At 47.2% G+C, this 19,920-nt stretch overlaps 1 protein-coding gene across 1 annotated transcript in view; it reads left to right on the top strand.

The window, feature by feature from the left end:
• Window positions 1-1,778: 1,778 nt before the first annotated feature.
• Window positions 1,779-19,920, top strand: part of B4GALT1 (beta-1,4-galactosyltransferase 1) — a 64,827-nt gene continuing 46,685 nt past the window's right edge. The window contains exon 1 of the mRNA XM_084628570.1: window positions 1,779-2,138. Within this exon, the coding sequence (XP_084484696.1) occupies window positions 1,874-2,138 (265 nt within the window). The 5' untranslated portion in view covers window positions 1,779-1,873. The remainder of the gene's footprint in view (window positions 2,139-19,920) is intronic.

Raw genomic sequence — 19,920 nt, 5'->3', positions numbered from 1 at the left:
GCGCGACGGGGACGGCGACGCCGCTCTCCTCCGCGCCCCCGTTTCCCCGACTGCGCGACGGGGACGGCGACGCCGCTCTCCTCCACGCCCCCGTTTCCCCGACTGCGCGACGGGGACGGGGACGCCGCTCTCCTCCGCGCCCCCGTTTCCTCGACTGCGTGACGGGGACGGGGACGCCGCTCTCCTCCGCGCCCCCGTTTCCTCGACTGCACGACGGGGACAGCGCCGCCGCTCTCCTCCGCGCCCCCGTTTCCTCGACTGCACGACGGGGACAGCGACGCCGCTCTCCTCCGCGCCCCCGTTTCCTCGACTGTGCGACGGGGACGGCGACGCCGCTCTCCTCCGCGCCCCCGTTTCCCCGACTGCGCAATGGGGACGGGGACGCCGCTCTCCTCCACGCCCCCGTTTCCTCGACTGCGCGACGGGGACAGCGACGCCGCTCTCCTCCGCGCCCCCATTTCCTCGACTGCGCGACGGGGACAGCGACGCCGCTCTCCTCTGTGCAGTGATTTGAGCTGCACTGATGACACGCACTGCGTCAGGGTCAGGCATTATTAATGCAATAAAGACCCTAGGCAAAGCAACTGAGCTCTCTCACCCACCAATACATTTCCAGAAGGGTTTCACTTGCACCCTACTCGTCTGTGTGCAGTGAACGAACTCCTTCCCACCACGGTTGGGGACACTGGCCCATTCCCTCACCCTGGCTGCCTTCATCCCCACGCAGGTGTCCGGCTCTCTGCTGTCCTGGGGTCTCTTACTGCCTCTGCACTGACCATTCGCCTTTCCACAAGGGTCAGCACTCTGCTCTCTCCACTTCTACTTCCCGCCTTCCCCCGCCCAGCCCCCAGCTCTCTGCTTTTCACTGTAACTACCAAATGCCCCTGTTGCCGGCTTCCCGCCGTACCTGTATGTGGATGCCCTAATTGGTGGCTCCACCTCCGTGTCTCAGACTGGGCTGCCCTGCAGATGCTGCAGGACCATAGTGCTTCAGTGCGGGCACCACCGGCGTGGGGGGAGGGGGCCCCGCTGGCCTGGGGAACCCTCCTCCCCAGGGAGCGGCAGCCGGGTTGATGGAAGAATCCGTCCGTCACCCCAGCGCTGCCTACACGGGGGCTTGGGTCAGTTTAACTGTGCTGCTCGGGGGGTGGGTTTTTCACACCCCGGGGCCGAGCTGAGCCAAACTAGTTTTCCAGCGCGGAGCAGGCCTCAGAGGGAACAGTGCACCGCTGGGGCCAGGGGCAAACACAGCTCCACCTCCGACCCTCTCCTCTGCCACTGGCCACATCCTCAGTGCGCTCCTGACCCCCAGCCTCTCGCCTGGAGGCCAGGGGTGGCACAGGCCCCCAGAAGCCCTGGAGGTCATGCCCTGCCTGTCACCATCTCCTCAAGCCTGCTCAGGTTAGGTCCCGCCTTCACCTCTGCCACTGCCTAGCCCCTGCCCCCCCGGACACGGCAGCAGCCCCCCGGAGAGGTCACACCCGGTTCCAGCCCCCCATCGCCGCCAGCACCATTGCAACCCTCCCCCCGGGCGGGGTGGACAGTAGGGGCCGAGCAAGCGGGGAAGGCTCCTCCCGAGACCGGGCCACGGGCACCCCACCCAGCCCCTCCGCATCGGGGCGCGCTGGGTCCCAGGGCCGAGCTCCCACTGGGGGCTGCGGCCGCCCCCGGGCCAGGCGGGGGCCAGGCGCCCAGGGCAGCCCGGCCCGCCGCTCGGCTCGCTCCGCTCCGCTCCGCCCCAGCCCAGCCCCTTCCTCCGCCGCAGGGGCGGAGCCCGGCCCGGCAGGCCCCAGCAGCGGGACTCGCGGGAGGCGGGCCGGAGCGCAGCGCAGCGCAGAGCCGGGGATGCGCCCGCGCGGCTGAGCGCGCCGGGATGAAGGAGGCGCAGGGCGGCGCGGCCCTGCCCGGCACCTCGCTGCAGCGGGCCTGCCGCCTGCTCGTCGTCTTCTGCGCCCTGCACCTCTCGGCCACGCTGCTCTACTACCTGGCGGGCAGCAGCGCCCTGCGCCCGCCGCGCAGCCCCGAGCCGCCGGCGCGCAGCCCCGGGCCGCCGCCGCGCAGCCCCGGGCCGGCCAACCGCTCCCGCGCCCAGCCCGGGCCGCCGCCGCCGGACTGCCCCGACCCGTCCCCGCTGCTGGGTAAGCGCCCCCCGGGGCCCTGCGTGCGCCGCTCGCTGGCCTCGCCCGTCTCCGCCGCCGGTCCCAAGGGAGCGGCTGCCCCCGCGCCCGCCCGGCGCGCCCCGGGATCTGTAGCGCCGGCAGCCCGGCCCGCCTGGGTAACGCGAGGGCGCTGGCCGGGGGCAGCAAGTGCGCGGCGACCCTGGCCGCCAGCTGCCGTGCCCGTTGCAGGGAGCGCGAGGGTCGTGAGCGCTTTTGTCTTCGGAAGCGGGGAAACGTGGGCGGAATCTGCTTTGGAATTAGTCTGATCACCCAGCGCGCCGCTTCCCCCCCATTCCGGTCTCCGCTCCAGACCCCGTCTTGCCGGAGTTCCCCTTTTATACATGCAGGCAGAGCCGGGCGAAGTTCAGCAAACTCCCTAAAGCCCCCCTTGTCCCGGGCGCCCAGCGGGAGAGACGGCCCATGGCCTGTTCCAGGAGGTCTACACGCGTTTTTCACCCGCTGAGAGCCACATTTATTGCCTCTGTTCTCTGAAATTGCCCATGGTACAGCTTGTCCTGTTTATCTCCCGTAATACCCCATCCACCACTCCAGCGCGGCCACGCAAAAACCGAATCGGGGAGCATCAGATCGCCTTCTCCAGTCCTCGGTCTGCGTTTAAAATGTAACATCCCAGAGGCTAAAGTGAGCCTAGCTTGCGTTAAATATTTACTAATGTCAGTAGCGCACAGTGAGACAAATATATGAATCCATATCGAGCTTATGTTGGAAAAACTCCTTAAAATAGGGCTCATGAACATGTATGCAAAGGAATAGATAACCGTGTTAGGCCTTTCACTGTTCCACCCAAACCAAAGTGAACTGCTCGAAACAAAGCCCTGGGTCCTGGGCGCCATCCTGAGCCCAGCTTGTCTGAGTGGCTGCAGCCTATTCCCAAATGTTCCTTCCAGAGCCTGTTCCCACTGTGTCTTCCCTGAAGTTTAGTTGTGACCATTTTAGCTTGCTTCAATTACCTAAACTCATTGAAAGCTGTTTACCCACAGTGGAGATCGTGTTTCTTTCATCTCACTGCAGAAAGGCAGCATATCAGAATATAGATTACTAGGGCTAGTCTAATTTCATATTAAATGCTACCTTGCTTATTTAATTTTCAAATAATAGGAAGTTATGGGTGGTGCTGAGGAGAACTAAAAATTGTTTCCCTGCTTTGCGTGACCCATTTCTTGGTTCTTTACCTTCTGATTAAGAGCTGTCTATGCTACTGAAACAACTGTCGGGCGACCTGGCTCTGACAGGGTTATACCCCTGACCTGCTTACACCATTCTAACCTGTAGTGTAGACAGGGTCTTACCCACTGTCCTGGAAGTTGGGGCCCTTTGTAGTCAGAACAGGACCCCTGATATGGCTGTGTTTATAGGATAAACAGATCCTTAATAGTAACATTTAGAAGGCTGCTGAAAAGCATGTCTGTTTTTCAAGATGGCATTTTATTGAAAACTACAAAAATAGAATAATTTTAGAAAAAGTATTATTTACACATTAGAGAAGTCATTGGCTCCAAATACTCTTTCAGTAACAATTGTGTGCTGCTGAGAAGAGAGCAATTTAAAAAAATTATGAATGACTTATATTTATACATACGTTACCAGGATTCTTCATGGTAGTCTTAATGAGATGCTGGTGAGAGAGAGAGAGACTTTAAAAATAGAGTATTTTTTCCTCTCAGACTTATAAATATTTTACTTAGTCTTGTACTTAGTGTTTCACCATCACACTGCTAGGGTTACTATTCAGTTTCCTATTACAGAGCCACAATTCTTAGGACTGTTGTGGTTTTTTGTTTGGGGACTTGGGTGGGGTGGGGGGGAACGTGGTGGCTTGTTTGTTTGTTTTCCAAAAGAGTGTTATTTCTTGATTGTTCCCTTTCACCAGTTTCAGTAGATTCTAGCTAATTCTCTATCTACTATTCCAGCGGTTCCCAAACTTGTTCCGCCGCTTGTGCAGGGAAAAGCCCCTGGCAGGCCGGGCCGGTTTGTTTACCTGCCGCATCCGCAGTTTCGGCCAATCGCGGCTCCCAGTGGCCGCGATTCGCTGCTCCAGGCCAGAGGGAGCTGTGGGAAGCGGCGCGGGCCGAGGGACATACTGGCCGCCACTTCCAGCAGCTCCCATTGGCCTGGAGCAGCGAACTGCGGCCCCTGGGAGCCGCGATCGGCTGAACCTGCGGACTGGGCAGGTAAACAAACCGGCCCGGCCCGCCAGGGGCTTTCCCTGCACAAGCGGTGGAATAAGTTTGGGAACCACTGTACTAATCCATTAAAAACCTGATAGTTTTCACCAAAAAACAGTGTTCTCACCCAGCTTCTCAGCAAAGATTAAATAGTTCTTGTATGACTATGACTTTGGAACTTCTATAATTGGTGTATTTGTTTGGACAGCATTTACCGCATTGTGGGCAGCATGGAATTCTACAAATACATGTTATGACGTGCTATCATAAATAAATACATTCAGGCAACAATGATCAGAATTCAGAGTAACAGCCGTGTTAGTCTGTGTTCGCAAAAAGAAAAGGAGTACTTGTGGCACCTTAGAGACTAACCAATTTATGAGAGCATGAGCTTTCGTGAGCTACAGCTCACTTCATCGGATGCATATCGTGGAAACTGCAGCAGACTTTATATATACACAGAGAATATGAACCAATACCTCCTCCCACCCCACTGTCCTGCTGGTAATAGCTTATCTAAAGTGATCATCAGGTGGGCCATTTCCAGCACAAATCCAGGTTTTCTCACCCTCCACCCCCCCACACAAATTCACTCTCCTGCTGTTGATAGCCCATCCAAAGTGACAACTCTTTACACAATGTGCATGACAATCAAGTTGGGCCATTTCCTGCACAAATCCAGGTTTTCTCACATTCCCCCCACCCCCATACACACACAGACTCACTCTCCTGCTGGTAATAGCTCATCCAAACTGACCACTCTTCAAGTTTAAATCCAAGTTAAACCAGAACATCTGGGGGGGGGGGGTAGGAAAAAACAAGAGGAAACAGGCTACCTTGCATAATGACTTAGCCACTCCAAGTCTCTATTTAAGCCTAAATTAATAGTATCCAATTTGCAAATGAATTCCAATTCAGCAGTTTCTCGCTGGAGTCTGGATTTGAAGTTTTTTTGTTTTAAGATAGCGACCTTCATGTCTGTGATTGCGTGACCAGAGAGATTGAAGTGTTCTCCGACTGGTTTATGAATGTTATAATTCTTGACATCTGATTTGTGTCCATTTATTCTTTTACGTAGAGACTGTCCAGTTTGACCAATGTACATGGCAGAGGGGCATTGCTGGCACATGATGGCATATATCACATTGGTGGATGTGCAGGTGAACGAGCCTCTGATAGCGTGGCTGATGTTATTAGGCCCTGTGATGGTGTCCCCTGAATAGATATGTGGGCACAATTGGCAACGGGCTTTGTTGCAAGGATAAGTTCCTGGGTTAGTGGTTCTGTTGTGTGGTGTGTGGTTGTTGGTGAGTATTTGCTTCAGGTTGCGGGGCTGTCTGTAGGCAAGGACTGGCCTGTCTCCCAAGATTTGTGAGAGTGTTGGGTCATCCTTTAGGATAGGTTGTAGATCCTTAATAATGCGTTGGAGGGGTTTTAGTTGGGGGCTGAAGGTGACGGCTAGTGGCGTTCTGTTATTTTCTTTGTTAGGCCTGTCCTGTAGTAGGTAACTTCTGGGAACTCTTCTGGCTCTATCAATCTGTTTCTTTACTTCTGCAGGTGGGTACTGTAGTTGTAAGAAAGCTTGACAGAGATCTTGTAGGTGTTTGTCTCTGTCTGAGGGGTTGGAGCAAATGCGGTTGTATCGCAGAGCTTGGCTGTAGATGATGGATCGTGTGGTGTGGTCAGGGTGAAAGCTGGAGGCATGTAGGCAGGAATAGCGGTCAGTAGGTTTCCGGTATAGGGTGGTGTTTATGTGACCATTGTTTATTAGCACTGTAGTGTCCAGGAAGTGGATCTCTTGTGTGGACTGGACCAGGCTGAGGTTGGTGGTGGGATGGAAATTGTTGAAATCATGGTGGAATTCCTCAAGGGCTTCTTTTCCATGGGTCCAGATGATGAAGATGTCATCAATATAGCGCAAGTAGAGTAGGGGCTTTAGGGAACGAGAGCTGAGGAAGCGTTGTTCTAAATCAGCCATAAAAATGTTGGCATACTGTGGGGCCATGCGGGTACCCATAGCAGTGCCGCTGATCTGAAGGTATACATTGTCCCCAAATGTGAAATAGTTATGGGTAAGGAGAAAGTCACAAAGTTCAGCCACCAGGTTAGCCGTGACATTATCGGGGATAGTGTTCTTGACGGCTTGTAGTCCATCTGTGTGTGGAATGTTGGTGTAGAGGGCTTCTACATCCATAGTGGCCAGGATGGTGTTATCAGGAAGATCACCGATGGATTGAAGTTTCCTCAGGAAGTCAGTGGTGTCTCGAAGGTAGCTGGGAGTGCTGGTAGCGTAGGGCCTGAGGAGGGAGTCTACATAGCCAGACAATCCTGCTGTCAGGGTGCCAATGCCTGAGATGATGGGGCATCCAGGATTTCCAGGTTTATGGATCTTGGGTAGTAGATAGAATATCCCAGGTCGGGGTTCCGGGGTGTGTCTGTGTGGATTTGATCTTGTGCTTTTTCAGGAAGTTTCTTGAGCAAATGCATTATTAAGGATCTACAACCTATCCTAAAGGATGACCCAACACTCTCACAAATCTTGGGAGACAGGCCAGTCCTTGCCTACAGACAGCCCCGCAACCTGAAGCAAATACTCACCAACAACCACATACCACACAACAGAACCACTAACCCAGGAACTTATCCTTGCAACAAAGCCCGTTGCCAATTGTGCCCACATATCTATTCAGGGGACACCATCACAGGGCCTAATAACATCAGCCACGCTATCAGAGGCTCGTTCACCTGCACATCCACCAATGTGATATATGCCATCATGTGCCAGCAATGCCCCTCTGCCATGTACATTGGTCAAACTGGACAGTCTCTACGTAAAAGAATAAATGGACACAAATCAGATGTCAAGAATTATAACATTCATAAACCAGTCGGAGAACACTTCAATCTCTCTGGTCACGCAATCACAGACATGAAGGTCGCTATCTTAAAACAAAAAAACTTCAAATCCAGACTCCAGCGAGAAACTGCTGAATTGGAATTCATTTGCAAATTGGATACTATTAATTTAGGCTTAAATAGAGACTTGGAGTGGCTAAGTCATTATGCAAGGTAGCCTGTTTCCTCTTGTTTTTTCCTACCCCCCCCCCCCAGATGTTCTGGTTTAACTTGGATTTAAACTTGAAGAGTGGTCAGTTTGGATGAGCTATTACCAGCAGGAGAGTGAGTCTGTGTGTGTATGGGGGTGGGGGGGATGTGAGAAAACCTGGATTTGTGCAGGAAATGGCCCAACTTGATTGTCATGCACATTGTGTAAAGAGTTGTCACTTTGGATGGGCTATCACCAGCAGGAGAGTGAATTTGTGTGGGGGGGTGGAGGGTGAGAAAACCTGGATTTGTGCTGGAAATGGCCCACCTGATGATCACTTTAGATAAGCTATTACCAGCAGGACAGTGGGGTGGGAGGAGGTATTGGTTCATATTCTCTGTGTATATATAAAGTCTGCTGCAGTTTCCACGATATGCATCTGATGAAGTGAGCTGTAGCTCACGAAAGCTTATGCTCTAATAAATTGGTTAGTCTCTAAGGTGCCACAAGTCCTCCTTTTCTTTTTAATGATCAGAATGAACAGAGTCACACTTGTGAGGCAGTATTAGTGTGCCTCTGACTTAGGGTGACCAGATAGCAAGTGTGAAAAACCAAGACGGAAGGATGGGGGAAGAATAGGTGCCTATATAAGCACCTAAGATCTTGACGTCTGATCACCCTACTCTGACTTCTAATACTGGTTAATCTGCCATAAAGTTGTTTGTGTATCTATAGGTTTGCAGGATTGTGGCCCAGTGATGTTCTAATACATCCCGTTGTTCGGGGACAGCTGTACATCTCCGTTACTTTGCATGTTAGTGTAAGATAAGACAAATTTGAATTCTCTCTGCTATCCTTGGGTTTCTGGCAACTTGTTATTTGTTAACAGCTGCTGCTAGAGGCCAGATACTATTTGAAACTTAAATAATGAAGCTTGATACGTTGACCTTGTAGTGCCTTTTAGATGATTATGTATTACTACTGGGTAACCATAGGCATTTGGGATGAGAAGATTAGAAAGAGAACCTGGCCTGTTACTAGTGCGTTATGTTTACATAAGGGCTCTTTTTAACCAGAGATGTTTTAAAATGCTTTTGAGAAGCTTCATGTGGTTTTCAACATATGCAACTCTCAGGGAAGTTCTGAGCTGACCACTTACTGCTAAGTGAGAGGCTGTTTATGGATCAACACATCTGCATAACAAATGACTGGTTTGGAGGTGGTTTTGAGGTCACTAAAAGGAACTGTGTTCAGTGCTTTGTTTTGTTTTTTGTTGCAGGTCTTTCACTTTCTCTTCATCATTATAGAAACCAGTTGTGTGGCCAGTACTGTGCTGAAGTCCTGTCACCACAAAAAGCACAAATCAGAATCCTTCTGGAAAATGGCTTAACTTTACACTATTTGAACTACATAGCTAAGCATTTTAACCTAGTATGACTATCAGAGCTTTCCATTGCCCCTCGAAGGAGCAGGTCAAATGCGTCAAATCCTGAGACAGGAAAGAGAGTACCTCATGATTCGTTGCACTCTTTTCCCTGCCTGAACCAGGAAGCTGAATTGTCAGCCATTTTAGTCCACTTTTTAAAAATACTAGTTTGTACTCCATATTCATTGCAACTTACTAAATCTGCTTGCTTCCCTCTTAGGAAGTAGCCACTTTGTATATATACAGTGTGGCGGGGCGGTAGGGTGTGTGATGTGAATTGTGGGATTACCTGGAAAGACTTGCCTGGTTGTGACGTACGGGTTATCCGTGCTACAGCTTCACAGTTTTAAGCTGAAGTGTGTGCAATACTGATGTACAATGGCCTGTGGCTGCATGTTTTTAAACTGTTATTTACTACAGGGGTTCTCAAACTGGGGGTTGGGACCCCTTGGGGGTCACGAGGTTATTACATGGGGGGTCGCAAGTTGTCAGCCTCCACCCCAAACCCCGCTTTGCCTCCAGCATTTATAATGGTGTTTAATGTATAAAAAAGTGTTTTTAATTTATAGGGGGGGGGTGTCGCACTCAGAGGCGTGCCATGTGAAAGAGGTCACCAGTACAAAAGTTTGAGAACCACCGCTCTAAAGGCTGTAGTGTAGCCAGGGACAGAGACCAAAGATCCTGGTGGCTCATGGGTGGCTGGAATTCTTCCTACCTGTTTAAATATTAAGAACATAAGAAAGGCCAGACTAGGTCAGACCAAAGGTCCATCCAGCCCCGTATCCTGTCTACCAACAGTGGGCAATGCCAGGTGCCCCAGAGGGAGTGAACCTAACAGGTAATGATCAAGTGATCTCTCTCCTGCCATCCATCTCCACCCTCTGACAAACAGAGGCTAGGGACACCATTCCTTACCCATCCTGGCTAATAGCCGTTAATGGACTTAACCTCCATGAATTTATCCAGTTCTCTTTTAAACCCTGTTATAGTCCTAGCCTTCACAACCTCCTGAGGCAAGGAGTTCCACAGGTGGACTGTGCGCTGAGTGACAAAGAACTTCCTTTTATTTCTTTTAAACCTGCTACCCATTAATTTCATTTGGTGGCCCCTAGTTCTTATATTATGGGAACAAGTAAATAACTTTTTCTTATTCACTTTCTCCACACGACTCATGATTTTATAGACCTCTATCATATCCCCCCGAGTCTCTTCTTTTCCAAGCTAAAAATCCTGGCCTCTTTAATCTCTCCTCATAGGGGACCCGTTCCAAACCCCTCATCATTTTAGTTGCTCTTTTCTGAACCTTTTCTAATGCCAGTATATGTTTTTTGAGATGAGGGAACCACATCTGTACACAGTATTCAAGATGCGTGCGTACCATGGATTTATATAAGGGCAATAAGATATTCTCCGTTTTATTCTCTGTCCCTTTTTAAATGATTCCTAACATCCCGTTTGCTTTTTTGACTGCCACTGCACACTGCATGGACGTCTTCAGAGAACTATCCACGATGACTCCAAGATCTTTCTCCTGATTAGTTGTAGCTAAATTAGCCCTCATCATATTGTATGTATAGTTAGGGTTATTTTTTCCAATGTGCATTACTTTACATTTATCCACATTAAATTTCATTTGCCACAGACTAACATGGCTGCTACTCAGAAATTTGCCATTTTGTTGCCCAATCACTTAGTTTTGTGAGATCTTTTTGAAGTTCTTCACAGTCTGCTTTGGTCTTAACTATCTTGAGCAGTTTAGTATCATCTGCAAACTTTGCCACCTCACTGTTTACCCCCTTCTCCAGATCATTTATGAATAAGTTGAATAGGATTGGTCCTAGGACTGACCCTTGGGCATGGTGGATATGAGTCAGCAGTGTGCCCTTGTTGCCAAGAAAGCCAATGGCATTTTGGGATGTATAAGTAGGGGCATAGCGAGCAGATCGAGGGACGTGATCGTTCCCCTCTATTCGACATTGGTGAGGCCTCATCTGGAGTACTGTGTCCAGCTTTGGGCCCCACACTACAAGAAGAATGTGGAAAAACTGGAAAGCATCAGCGGAGGGCAACAAAAATGATTAGGGGTCTGGATCACGTGACTTATGAGGAGAGGCTGAGGGAACTGGGATTGTTTAGTCTGCAGAAGAGAAGAATGAGGGGGGATTTGATAGCTGCTTTCAACTACCTGAGAGGTGGTTCCAGAGAGGATGGTTCTAGACTATTCTCAGTGGTAGAAGAGGACAGGACAAGGAGTAATGGTCTCAAGTTGCAGTGGGGGAGGTTTCGGTTGGATATTAGGAAAAACTTTTTCACTAAGAGGGTGGTGAAACACTGGAATGCGTTACCTAGGGAGGTGGTAGAATCTCCTTCCTTAGAAGTTTTTAAGGTCAGGCTTGACAAAGCCCTGGCTGGGATGATTTAATTGGGGATTGGTCCTGCTTTGAGCAGGGGGTTGGACTAGATGACCTCCTGAGGTCTCTTCCAACCCTGATATTCTATGATTGGGCAACACCACTAGTTACCCCTCTCCATTCTGAAAATTTACCCTTTGTTCCCTGTCTTTTAACCGGTTCTCAATCCATAAAAGGATCTTCCCTGTTATCCCATGACAACTTAATTTATGTAAGAGCCTTTGGTGAGGGACCTTGTGAAAGGTTTTCTAGAAATCTAAGTACACTATGTCCACTGGATCCTCCTTGTCCACATGTTTGTTGACCCCCTCAAAGAACTCTAATAGATTAGTAAGACATGATCTCCCTTTACAGAAACCATGTTGACTTTTGTGCAACAATTTATGTTCTTCTATGTGTCTGACAATTTTATTCTTTACTATTGTTTCAACTAATATTGGTCACTTGGTAGCAATTAGCCATTGTTCTGTGGTATTTGGAGGAGGGAGGCCAGGGTGAAAAGCTTTCCCTACTTCTTGCTTGTCAAACTTAGGCCATGTTTACACTTTGCTGCAGCATGGACTACCATGTGTGAATTGCAGGGGGGCGGGATCCTTGTGTGAACATAACCTTAGGCTTGGTCTATACAGTTGTACTGACCTAATCCCCAGTGTAGACGGCTCTATGTCGAGGGAGGGCATCTCCCGTTGATATAGCTACTGCCTCTCGTGGAGGTGGAGTACCTGGATGGGAGATGCCCTCCCATCAGTGTAGACGTATCTTCACTGAAGCGGTGCAGCTGTGCCAATGCAGCATGGTCTCCCCTAAGAGAGCCACTCTTGGGTACGCTGTGCAATTCAAACCCCCTGTAGCCCCTGCTGGGGCACTGTCTAAACATAGCTGAAGTCAGGGTTTCTAAACAAATGTTCTGGTGGCCTCCAAACACGACCACCTGCTCTTGCAATGACAGTTTTTCCTGAAATACTTAATTAACTTTAGGAAAAACAAATAAATATGCACATATGCAGGTCCAAATCATTCTGATTTATTTATGTAGGGTTTTTTGTTTTTTTTGCAGATTCAATAATAAAAAATTCTTTACTGGACTGAAACAGAATAGGAACACAAATAAGGTGCTTTGGATGTTCTTGTCTTTTTTGTTTTTTCTTCTGCCTTTTTTTTTTTTTTAGACTTGCTAACTAGTACGTCTGTTGTTGTGAAAAGTGATATTTGTTAATATTACTTTTCACAATAGACTTACACAAGCCTAGGGACAAATTAAGACCTTATGGGGAGGTGGGAAGGGAGGCAATGGGAGTCAGGGGCGGTGGGTGGGTGGGTGGGTGGTGAGTGGCCAAGGGAGTTGGGGGGAGGGGCAAGGGCGATATTGGGGAGAGAGGTGTTAACCTGGGGCAGAGCCCACCGCCATGCAGCTGGGGACCAGGTCCAGAGCCCGAAGGCCTGCAGCTGGTGACTGGAGCCCACCACCACCACATGACCAAAGCTGGGGGCTGGAAGAGGCAGTGGGGGTCGGGGGTGATGCTTTGTGTGTGTGAGTCTGGGGCCAGAGCCGGAAGCCACACAGCCAGGGACCAGGGTCAGAGCCTGAAGCCCTGTGGCCAGAGCCTCCCTTCCTCCCACATGTCATGGCTGAAGCCTAAAGCCTGAGCCCCACCGTCCCCAGGAAAGTGGGGAACTTCACCAGCTGCCTGCTCCTCCAGCTTTTGGGTTGGCGGGGAGCAGGGTACAACCCCCACCCCCGGCAACCCTGGGGGAGAGCCCACTGCTTTGCCCCCCCCCCCCCCCCCGCATCACTTCCCAGGAGGCTGTGGCCACAAAAAAAGACCCTGGTGGCTGCATGCGAGAATCACTGACCTAAATTTGGCAAGCAAGGATTAGGGAAAGCTTTCACTGTGCAGCTGAGTATCACTACAAATTTGCAAAGTTTGGTCACTATAACTGAGAGATAAGCACATCAGCATAAGCGCGACCAGACCTCGATCCAATATAGCCATTTGCAATAATCAGGAAAAACAAATTGCTCTCTGCCAGGGTGGATTTGATTTAAATCATGATTTAAATCACTAGTCAGGAAGACTCGATTTAATCATGGATTTCTACATTAAAGTGTTTTCTTGTTGGTGGTGACAACCTTAATGCATATTCTTCAGAACTCAGAGATGTTAGGTTTTATTTTTAGAAGGTACACACTATACATTTTTAAAGTGATTTATTTTGAAACTTTTCAGCTTAGTTTTACAGCTATATCAGAAAACGAATGATTGTTTGGTTATTTCATTTACCAAAAGTAATTGAAGCAGATATTTGTGAAGTCATTGGGAGGTGAGTGATCTCCAATTCAACAGGTTAATCATTCATATTTGGAGGATTTTCTTGCCATGCTGTATTAGGAGGAGAACATCACCAGACAGACATTTAAATTGTTTTATTTAACTAAAACAACAATGTTATATATTCTGGATTTTTTTCTTCAACGGCAAACATATAATATTTTAACAAAACAAGCATATGAATTTTTGAATTTAGTTAAACATTCAAGTTTTTTAAAATCAGGTTTGTTTTTGTTAAAATTGCTTTGAACTAAAATAGTTACATGAAATATTTAAAAAAAAAAAATGAAATAGACTCTGTCAGCCAGATCTACACGAGAAACTTAAAATGTTGGCTTCTGCAGCTAACTCAGTCATCTTCACCTTCATTTTCCTGTTTGTTCATAATCTGGAAAAGGAAAAAAAGCTTTCCTGTTTTTTCAGGTCCCAAATGATTTCTCAATTTGGAATGAATTAGTACAAAGGAAGAAAATATTTTTTCTACACCAGGAGCAGAAGCTATTGCTGTTAAAAGTGAGATCATCACTTCAACAGTCTCTGCATCCAAGTGCTTAAGTGACTTCCACCAGTTCACATATATTTCTTGAATGGTTCACCCTTAGCTCTGATGTTTATGACAGTTGGCATTATGGAGGGATGGTTGCTGGGTGTCCATGTCATAGCCAACTCCCTTCTTCAGCAGTTAAGGTTTGACCCTGGTACCGAGTATTGAGTAATGATGTTCATTTGCAAGAAAATGAACTGGAGATAGTGCATGTCCCATTCGTTTTTTAATGCTTGTAATTTAACTCTGTCATTGCAGATTTCTCTTTTTAAGATCTCACTCGGTTCCTTGCAGATTTCAACAGCATCAGCAATAAACCAGCGATTTCCCTGCATTTTGTTCGAGGCTACAGAAATAGGCTTCAGGGTACTTAGCGTGTGTTCAACATTTCTCTTAAGCCCAATGTTGAGCACTTTGGCTGTGACAGGGCCATCTGTTTTTTCACGCTTTTGTTCACAAACTGTCATCCGATTAGGCCAGTTCTTGATATAATGTTCAGAACAGTCCACTACTGAGTTCCATCGCACGTCTTGTGGGAGAGTTAGCTTGGTTCCTTCCACTTTTTTCAGAGCAGCTGCTGCTGCAAAGTGATTGTTACGGATGTATTTTGCAATTTCAACAACATTAGCCTTTATTTCTGGAACACTGAAGTCTTTGGCTAGGAGGTACATCAAATGAGCAATGCAACCGTATGTTGTTAGCTTGGGACTCTCTTCTAAATAATTTCCTCTCATCTTGGATACATGTGCAGCATTGTTTGTGACCAAGCTGCGTACTAGACATTTGAATTTTTTTTTCACAGTTTGTTATAGCTTTTACTGCTACTTCTTGTCCGTATTCTGCTGTGTGTGCATTTCCTGTTATAGCAATTGTTTCTGTAAGGAAGACATTTCCTTCTTCTGTTGTCACACAACCACATATAACAGGATCATTGTGGACATTGCTCAACCCATCAAGACTCTGGTTAACAATTTTACCCTCAAGACCTTTTGCACACTGCTCAATTTCTCTTTCATACACTTTATCCAGCGATTTGCCTGCGACATCTGCTCCGTTGGGTGGACTGTATCCTGGTGTTAATGACTGAACCATGTTAATGAAGTGTGGGTTCTCAATCATATGGAAAGGAGAGTTTGTTGCATAAACAAACCGGGCAATTTTTTCATCAATTACCTCTTTTCGTAATCTGCTGGTTCTTATCACAAACTTATCTATGGTTGTTTCTAGATGATGGAGATTTTGTTTTCTTTCTGCTACAGGTGATGCACTGTGGCTATGCGACATACATGATGTGACTGAAACACTGTCATTGGCAGATAACTCTGAAACTATAGAAAATGATGGTGATCTTGAAGGTGGATAGTCTTCAGAATCCTGTATGTTGAGGATGGATTCTCCTAAACAAAATAAGTTAATGCAGTTAATTATTATTACCATACTGCTCATTTAGTATTACTCATTGCATTCACTGACACTCAGCAGTGTTTTAAAGGTGAAATTGTAAAAGGAAGATCTGACGATTTCACCTGTTTATTTTTTATCACAGCTGCATCTGAAATGACAGTACCATAGAGTAACAACTATATTTTTTGGTCAAACATGAGAATTCAAGAATAGTCCGGAAGGAAGACAGGCAGTCCTTAAGAAAGAAGTATGAAATAAAAAAGTTTACCGACTTGAAGATCCTGCATGTTCAGACATGTTCCTTTCATCATCTTCAATGCAGCTTCCTCCTGAGAAGGAACACTTCTCATGATGTTGTTTCATTTGGGCAACGAGGCCTTTTGCGTTTCTTTGTTGCACTGTTTGCATTTTGCACGCATGCCTGTGTTACCCACCGGTAGGGGAACTTCATTAAAATATTCCCAAACTGGGTCTCGTTTACGGCCCGCTGCCATTATAGGTTTTCCTTTCTAGTGAGAGAATGGTATGGTAGATCTCCGATCAATGAAGGCTACACTCACAAAGACCTCAAGACTTCTGGAATATGCTGCTCAAACAGTTTCACTTTTGTTTCTACTGCCTGTCCCTCCCTTCTCACATTTATCTCCAGACTTCTTCTCCTTGTCCAGATCTATTCCGCCCACTACAATCTTCTATTCATTGAACCTTTTGAAACTACACTTTCAGAGAGAGGTAAGGGATTGACTCTGTGTACACAAATTTGCAGAGGGACAATAGGGTTGAGGTCTGTTGTTTCTCACCTCTATATATTATTAATTGATTTATTTAAAAACATTTTTGCTGTTAAAAAGCATGTTATCTCTGGAGACACAAATCCACAGTTTGAGAACTGTGAAATTAAGCATCTCTGATGGTATCTTCTGGACTGAGCACTGAGTCCTATTGGGTAGATAGGAAGATTAACCTAAATAATCTATACAGAAGCCCCTGGAACCCCATAAGATTGGGTCCCTAATCCATGAACTGTTGAACTCATTTACAAAACTTTTCTTAAACGTTACATGAATATATTGTCTCATACTATAGAATTAGAATTTATAATCCCTATTCCATGATGAGATATCTTTGAGCTCTAATGTATCTTAATTAAAACTATCTTTAGAGAAGTTTTTTCCTCCAAAAGCATTTTATCAAAAAAATCCGATTTAAATTAAAAATTCCAACATTTTTTTTTAATCTTTGATTTTTATCCACCCTGCTGTCTCCTCTCCTTCTAGGACTCTTGTGTTTGGATGGTTTGGTGAGATTATTATGAGTTTGTCCTTCCCCACACCCCTCAAGAGAAAGGGGGCAGAGGGGGTGATAAGATCCTTGGGGAGAATAGTCTGTGTTAGGATAACTCATCATAAAATAGACACTTTGTCTTTTGGGGCCAGAAGTCCCTAATGTAGGTTATTCTTTTATATGCTACCGATCTATCCACGACGTAAGCCGTTGATTAAAATAAATAAATGAAAAGCCCTTTAATACAATTACGCACATTAGAAGATCTCTGCCTACTTTGCTTTGGGCATTCTGGTGATTTATGGCTGGCACAATGGAAGTCCTCATTTGCCAAAGTTACTTGTTTTTTTCCGTTGACCAGGAGGTGAAAATTCCTTGTGTCCAAAAATGTGACTTTACTGTGTTTATAATGTAGTGAGGAAGTTGTGTTGGCACCATGGCCCCTTGCTCTAAAATGTTCCTATCTCTGGCTACACCTGCCTTCCAAACTGGGTTTAGAAATGGCGATTGTTCTAGGTTAGTGCTGATAAGTTGCGCTTAGGAGCTGTTTGTTCCACATGGTAAATCAGCTGATAGGAATTCAGTCATTTTTACACCATCAGAAACTGTTACTTTCAGTACATTTCTGTTATAAAGTTATCAGGATGAAAAGAGATTATTTCATTACAAGTCCTAACCCTGCCATGTGCGTTGGAGGAATCCAGGCTGAGATCCAGGAGGAGAGCCATGTTGTGACATAGTTTCTGCTTTGTGTCATGCGTGTGTGGGATTTGTGGTGGCTGCACAAGAGACGATCAGTGACTCATCTTTAGGCTTTGCAATTAAAATAAATAAAAACAACATCAAGGCCCTTGAGTTTGTTTGTGCTGCAGCCGTGGTGGAACTGAAGGCATGCATGTGTACAATGAACTAGTCAGCCAGACTGGATACTGTTATGTAGTGGTGTTCATCATGCTTTTTACTGCACTAGTGCCGAGAGGGGCCAGCTGGGGAGCAGGGCCCGATAGTGCTAGGCGCTATGCGAATACCTGCTGAAAACCCAGGCCATGGCCTGAAGAGCCTGCAGCGGAAGGCCCCGATACTGTAGTGGGTTGTTTCTGTACACACTGGTGTGCCAGGCAGAGCCGCGCTGAGCTCAGTGGGCCTGCAAGTGGGTGCGCTCCGTTACAGAACTGGGGACTAAGAAATGCCAGATGACTCATTCTCTGAGGGCAGCTCTGGCCGCAGTCGTTCAGACCAGGCCTAATTGGGTTCCAGTTTAGAGGGCAGCTGGGATGTTGTCGGTGCTCTGGTGTCTGGCTAACCTGCCAGTGGGTCCTGGCTGAGCTTCCGTTGTTGGAGCCCCGGTGGAACGGCGACAAAAGCCAGTGGCCGGCAGTAGCCATGCTGGTGCTGAGCAGTACGTCTAGGGCAAACCAGCTCTCCAGCCTGTGAAAACAGAAACCATGGTTTTAAGGGTTTAAGAAGGCACTTTTGTTGGGTAAAATACCGACTAAATGGCACCTCTAGCTCACTGGCACGCTGCTTTTTCTTTCAAACAGGACATTGCCTCCGTTCCCCCCTGTCTCTTCCCCCTGTGCACAAGGAGAGCGACAAATTGCAGCGTGTTCCCTTTATGGCAGGGTCAGAGTGGGCCTGCTGGCTGAATATGGGGCTGAGTGAGACTAGGAGGAGGAAGTTAGAAAGGCAGAGGCAACCCAGAGCTGCCATGACTCCTGACACACCCTGTGTGTTAGCTGTTAGAAAAGAGTAAAAGGTAGTCATTGCAAAAGTAGGAATGGCAGAGAAAACCAGCAGTGGGTGTAACAATAAGCGCAAAGACGCTTGGGACCAGTTTCTGCTCTGATTTGTGCCTCTTCGTGGAATTACACAGGTGTAAATCAAGACAGAATTTTGTCCTCAGGGTATATTTCACATTACGCCTTACTCATATGTCTCCCTCCCCCACTCACCATCACCATCGCTAATAGCCCACAACTCTGAAGAGTTAGTCATTTAAGTGGGAGAAAAGGCGTGAGTTCAGCTGGCACCTGCTGTTCGGTGTGTAGCTTTGTTAATGGGACATGTTTTAATTTTAAATCACAGGCTTTAGGAGCAGGCAGTCAGCAAGCCCAGTCAGTGATAAAACATGCAGCCTGGTATAAGTCATTATATCCCTGTAATCTGGTTAAAATAGGAGTCTTGAACAATACAGGTTTCAGAGTAGCAGCCGTGTTAGTCTGTATTCGCAAAAAGAAGAGGAGGACTTGTGGCACCTTAGAGACTCACCAATTTATTTGAGCATGAGCTTTTGTGAGCTGCATCCGATGAAAAGAGCTGTAGCTCACGAAAGCTCATGCTCAAACAAATTGGTTCGTCTCTAAGGTGCCACAAGTCCTCCTTTTCTTTGAACAATGCAAACTATATTTAGACTTGCAAGCGAAAGTGAAAATGTTAGTGTCGGTTCCTAGGGTCCAGCTATTCCTCACACAATACTGCAGACTGTGACCCACAGCAGAGGAAGGAAGGGAAAGTTTTCCATCTCCTATATCTAGTGCTTTGCAATATACTTGTTCTTCTTGCCAGTTTTTATGAGGGAATGGCTGGTTTCTCTGGGCTGCACGCCCAGTTTATGGTTAAAGACAGATGGAGGTTGTGCAGTGTCCCAAATACTGTATCCAGAGACAGGAGACTCTTGATTGATTAAATCCTTGGCTTTTCCTGTTTTCAGACTTCTTTTTCATCCCAGAATGTCCTAATTTGATGATGATTGGCAAGTTACAGGCTTTGTTATTTTCATAATGACCGCCAGCGGGCTGGTTCTGGGGGCATGACTGGGGGTTATTGTCACAATTGGACCTACAAATTTACTCTAATTGTAACTCAGCAGGGGTGGGGGTGGGGGCGGACGGACAAAGTGAAAGTTCATAAACTCAGGTTTCAGAGTAACAGCCGTGTTAGTCTGTATTTGCAAAAAGAAAAGGAGGACTTGTGGCACCTTAGAGACTAACCAATTTATTTGAGCATAAGCTTTCGTGAGCTACAGCTCACTTCATTGGATGCAAGCTGTAGCTCACGAAAGCTTATGCTCAAATAAATTGGTTAGTCTCTAAGGTGCCACAAGTCCTCCTTTTCTTAGTTCATAAACTGT

This window comes from Lepidochelys olivacea, assembly GCF_965140295.1.
Source record: "Lepidochelys olivacea isolate rLepOli2 genome assembly, chromosome: 5".
NCBI classification, from domain to species: Eukaryota; Metazoa; Chordata; order Testudines; family Cheloniidae; genus Lepidochelys; species Lepidochelys olivacea.
This window is presented reverse-complemented; position numbering and strand designations above follow the sequence as displayed.